The sequence below is a fragment of the Zea mays genome, chromosome 5 (assembly GCF_902167145.1).
Source record: "Zea mays cultivar B73 chromosome 5, Zm-B73-REFERENCE-NAM-5.0, whole genome shotgun sequence".
NCBI classification, from domain to species: domain Eukaryota; kingdom Viridiplantae; phylum Streptophyta; class Magnoliopsida; order Poales; family Poaceae; genus Zea; species Zea mays.
In genome coordinates, this window is record NC_050100.1 from 18,780,062 (window position 1) to 18,785,628 (window position 5,567).

Below are 5,567 nucleotides of genomic sequence, written 5' to 3' on the forward strand. Positions count from 1 at the left end.
AGAGAATGATTGGTTTGGGCAAACTTCAAAAGTACCATGAGAACTCTATAGCAGAAGAGTTAGCGAAAATATTTGAATGTTAGCATGCTTGGCCATCAATAAGCTATTATATCACATGTCTTTGTGTCCCTATTTATTATGCATCATTAATATTAGTATTTTTGTATGAATTTGGCCAAACTTAAGATGCTTCTAATTTAGAAAAGGTGGATACCATACAAATCAAGTTCAAAGCAGAAGCTTAAACGGTTAAGCTAAGATCAAGACAATAGAGGCGAACTACCAGACACAAGGATTCATCTTGTGGTCTCCAAAAAAAAAGAATGGAGTTCAAATGGACGGATGAATCAGCTTTTTTTAAAAAAATAAACATGTCCAGCCTTTTTTTAACTTTCAGTCAGTACCTAACCCTTGTGTGCTAACAGCCTAAAATCATTTCACGGCACGTTCACGCTGTATATGGCGTGTTGGTTGCTGCCTGACAGGCAGCTTTTTATCAAACCAAGGCGATCAAAATCCTACGCCTAGCCCTAATGGCAAAATGTGGCAGCGAGTAAAAAAGACAGCCCCCCACGGCCCCACCCCATCAGATCGCGGGCTTCGCTCTGTCGGGGCCGTCCGGCCTGTACGCCGCGATGCTCATGGGCTCCACGAGCAGCGTCAGCAGCTCGTCCTGGATGCACTTGTACATCTCCCCGCACAGCCGCTCCACGGTCTTGGTGAGCGTGATCGCCGTCTGCTTCTGCTTCACGATCTCCGCGTCCGGAGCCCCCGCCAGGTCGGCCGACTCCGCGAGCGACCTGGACAGGTGCTCTACGTGCCGCTCCAGCTGCTCCTGCTGGTGCTCGAACAGGTTACGCGCCACGCCCAGGTTCGCCCGCTCGGCCGGGCGCGTCCGCAGCTCGTGGCCGCCGAACATGTAGTATGCGAACACGTACGACCGCGACAGCACCTGCCGAGAAACCAGCAGCCGCCGGTGCGCCCGGGTCAGCCAGTCGCCGTCGCGGATGGCGAGCGGGCGCTCGCGGTCCGACTCAAGAAGCCGCACCCGCTCCTCGATGGCCGCCCCAAGCTTCTGCTTCTCCACGCCGTACGACGAGTCGCCGTGGATCTTGAACCGGTCGTGGTAGTGCTTGTACCGCTGCATCTGCTGCCTGCCGGTGTGCACGGTCTCTACACAGATCTCCTCCTCGTAGCGGTTGCAGCTGTGGCCGGTAATGCTGTTCCACGTGTGATCTTGGCCGGTACCTCCGCCGCAGAGCCAACTGAGCCACGAAAAAAAGAGGTCAGCAATCCAATTTTTTTTTCACCGAAAACAAAGAAAGTTTATAGACATGCCCGCCGCCCGATCGCATAAAAGTGTAAGAGCTCCAAAAGCATACCACATACACTGTCCGCACTTGCAGCGGACAAGGTTGCAGCCGCCGTTCTTCTCGATGGCCTTGAAGCATTTGGGGCAGCTCTTGGTGTTAGCGAGGATCCACTTGATGTTCTCTCCCTCGGACCGGCTGGCATTCCATTTCTCCCATATGGTGCACGGGCAAGGCGAGTGCGCATGCCCCATGCAGTTAAAGCAGAAGCTTAAGCCGCAGGGGCATTCCACCTCACAGCAGCGCTCATCAGTGCCCACGCGAATGGCATGGCCACAGTTCGGGGTGCTAGGGCACCACTTCACAGAGGCATTGTCCTCAAGGTAGGACCCAAGCAGGAAGCGATTGAAGTTCTTGGCCATGTCTGGATACTTTTGGACAAGGAGAAACCGCACGAGGTCCTCATCGCAGAAAGCCGAGCACTTGACCTCCATGCACCGAATTTGCTTTTTCCCGCTCTCTACCGCAGCGTGGAAATACTCCGTCCAACCTGGAGGAAAAAGAGAGTAGCAGTAGCAGTCAAGCTATGGTAAGCAAATCATTCATCTATTTGAAATCTCTTTTGATCATTTATTTGAATACTCAAGGATTGTAATATATATTTGGTAGATGAAACTTCATAGAGAAACTCACACACCAAAAATAAATAAATAAGCTCATATTAATTAAGGCATCTATACTATACATATGAAAACGTAAACCACAGAGGCCTTGTTCGCGGTTCGGTTGCACATGGATCGCACATGGATCGAAGGAGATTAAATCCCTTTTCATTCAACTTTGAATAGGAAGAGATTTAATCTCCTCTAGTCCCCTCAATCCACCCTTAACCAAACAAGCTCTGAGGTGGAATGTGGAAACTTACAGTCATTGCAGAAGCAGTGCCCACAGTCCATGGTCGAAACAGCATCCATGGAGAAGTCCTCAAAACACACTTTGCAGGTCACTGTTCTCCATGGTGTCATTGAGCCAGCTGCTGCAATGCTGTTGACCTCCTGCAGCACGATCCCTGAATTTCTGAGCATGCGTTCTCGCCCCATGTCTAGAGAATCATAGATGCCATCCATACTCCATCGGTGGTGAATGAGGAGGGCTCGTGCTTGATGTTGATTTATATTGAGCAAGTTCATCACCGTAGACAGATCTTGTTTCTGTGGGTAGAGTTGGTTAGTACAAAACTGTACTCCCTCCGTTCATAAATATATAACACCATTGACTTTAAAAAAAACTTAAGTCACTCGTCTTATTAAAAAAATAATGAGTTATCATTTATTTTGTTGTGATTTGTTTTATCACTTAAGCTAGTTTGTGCTTAACTTAAAGTTTTACATTTTTGAATAAGACCGGTGGTCAAAGTTTTTGAAAAAAAGTCAACGATGTCATATATTTGTGTACGGAGGGGTAGTAGTAGATAAACATTTGGACAGAACAGATACCATCTGAACGATGGCTATGAACACTTAGGAAATGGTTGAATCTGTTCCATTACCTGTGCAGCGAAAACGGTATCTTGTGTGATAGCCTGCAACAACAATTATGCATGTAACATGTTTCTTTACAAGTAATATTCAGTATGCAAACAACATGGATGAATCTAAAAACAGCATGGGTGAATTTAGTTGGTTAAAACAAATAAAGAATCTTCTTGGGGAAACACATCCTCTGTTTTGGGTGCACTCCACTGATCTGCACCTCAAACAATGCAAAATATTCCGTATATATGATTGCACAAAACAAGACCACTACTACACAAATAAAGAAGAAAAACAGATGTTTACACCATAGATCAAACCTCTGCCCATCAGATGGTGAGAACTGAACTAATATCAGTATAATAGATGAATGATTGCTTGCTACAACATACCTTATTTCGGACTTCAGGCTGTTTTCAAGTCGTCCGATTAATTGTGATTAGTTGCGATTAATCGTCCAAGTCGGTTTGGACCAATCACAATTAATCGCCCAAGTCGTCCGGCTAATCATGATTAATCGCAATTAACGGCCAACAAGTCGGCCGACTAATCATGATTAATCGCAATTAACGGCCAACAAGTCGTCTGACTTGAAAACAGTCAGAAGTTACCGACTTAGTGACTGCTTGGTGAATATCAGTATGATGTTTAGTTATCTTAGTGGTAATCAAATACATGAGGATAAATAACAGATTGTGTTTCATCCAGTTTTTAAGTAAATTGAAATTCCAGGTTTTTAAGGAAAAAAAGAGAAGTGACCAACATGCACATGCATCTCGTAATTATTTGGCAAAGGTAAGATTTTGTTGACCAATGGCCACTACTTTGGGCAAAATTAAATACTACACTTTACACTTTACAGTGAAAAGACAAGTACTCTGATGGACTCTAGCAATTCTTATCTTATACAGCTAAGACAAGTAGACAGGAATTTGTTTGTTCACTGCTCTCAAATTCCAAGTACACACGGATACATCCCACCGAATTAAAATATAACAACCCAATCTGGTGAGGATCTGAAGACATCCAGCACCGGTTCCTCGTGACACCCCGTTATTTTATTTCTTACAACGATGAACTTATATAAAGGTTTGGTGAATCGGGGCAGGCAGGGCGATTCTCGAATCGATCGGCGAGGTCCTCCCAGATCTCGCCGGCGCGGAAATCCCAACCCGGCAAACACACACAATTATCATCCCCGCGACTAGCCGGGGCGCCCCGGGGTTCGGATCAGAGATCACTCACCCAGTAGTCCGCGCGGCCCTCCGGCGTTGGAAGCGAAGAGTCCTCCTCCAGTCCGGCGGCGGCGTCTTCCTCGGCGTCGTCGTCGTCGTCGTAGAAGTAGTCGCACGCCTCCTCGTCGTCGCTCGTCATGGCGGTGGGTCTCGGTTGATCGCGGCGGGGTGGGGGGAGACGAGAGGATAGGGGAGAGGAGAGGGTTTTCCGAGGGAGCGAGGGGCACTAACGACGGACCGATGGGGCGATGACGATGCTTAGCGTGAACTCGAACGCAAGATCGGAACGGCCACGCTTCAAGGGGTTTTATGTGGTGGATGTGGGCCAGCGCCATGCCACGTGCCGTGCCGTCAGGGGTTGCTCTTCGGTTCGGGTTGGACCACGGCTCCGAGTCGTCTCCGCCAGCATAGCTGGCAGACGGACACGGACATAGGATGGCAATTTTACCGGCGGCCATACGTTTCGTCCGTGCTAGATTTAGTGGGTGTTTGGTTTGCCCCTGCTAAAATTTAGCCCCTATCATATCGAATGTTTGAACCTCCGTTTGGAGTATTAAATGTAGTCGGATTATAAAACTAATTTCTCAGCCGAAGATTAAAAAGTGAGACGAATCTAGTATAGTTGGTTGAGTCTATATTTCATACTCCTATTTGAAAGTCAAACACTTGATGTGACCCGAGCTAAACTTTAGTCCACAGAACCAAACACCCCTGACGGGTCATGTTGAAATATGCCTCTAATTTCTTTTATATATTTAAAATATACTTTAAAATATGATTTTCTATACACCTATAAATATAGGCTCTCTATTTAACTTTACTCTATAGTTGATAGTGGATTTGTTTACTCGTACTTGTTTGCTCCTCTATATTGGAGGATATTTTTCCACGTAACTCTTTGTGTCTATTTTATTTTTTAACAAGTGGTATCAAAGCTAGGGTTAGACATGTTATTTTTATCCATATTGTGGTCGTCGCCGCCGGGTTTTGCCTTCGTCGATCTACAGTAGCCGTCGCTTCGTACTTCCACAAATCAGTTTGTGTCGCGCCGCTGTGATCTGTGTCCGAATCTGCGTTGTCGCTGGATTCTTCCCCAGACTCATCAGTGGTTGCGCTCGTTCATCGTCGACACACGTGCTGTCTCTGTCGGCGAGGAATCCTATTGAATCACCAGCATGTTCGCATCTATGTGCAGGCGACGTGTACTGGTTTTGTGTGGTGGGTGCTTGATCGATCTACAACAGCTCTCAACGAGAGAGTCACACCCACGTGCACCTGCTACGGTGGATTCTCTCACCGAAGAACAAGGACATTATCAATTCTCTTGTTTCCAAGCACCTTGGCATTAGTGCATCACAAGTTCTCAAGTAAATGTGCACACGTAAATTAAGCCATTATTATCAATCAGTTTTGTTTTTTCTAGGTGCACCAAGGAGACAAGATATCTAGCTAACTCATCAGATTGATCATGGTTTTTGTTCTTCGATTTC

At 46.5% G+C, this 5,567-nt stretch overlaps 1 protein-coding gene across 2 annotated transcripts; it reads right to left on the reverse strand.

Annotated features, from left to right (window-relative positions):
• Window positions 1–249: 249 nt before the first annotated feature.
• Window positions 250–4,354, reverse strand: LOC100279995 (putative RING zinc finger domain superfamily protein). 2 transcript variants are annotated; one of them, NM_001152943.1, is made up of 5 exons: window positions 4,088–4,243; window positions 2,860–2,892; window positions 2,236–2,521; window positions 1,383–1,860; window positions 250–1,265 (listed from the first exon to the last, which is right to left on the reverse strand). In NM_001152943.1, exons 1-5 carry the CDS (start codon window positions 4,214–4,216, stop codon window positions 587–589), a joined length of 1,605 nt encoding a protein of 534 aa, NP_001146415.1. In that variant the 5' UTR covers window positions 4,217–4,243; the 3' UTR covers window positions 250–586. The 2 variants fall into 2 exon arrangements, with proteins under 2 accessions (NP_001146415.1, XP_008643504.1); XM_008645282.4 differs by lacking the exon at window positions 2,860–2,892 and having other exon boundaries at window positions 325–1,265; window positions 4,088–4,354.
• Window positions 4,355–5,567: the final 1,213 nt, after the last annotated feature.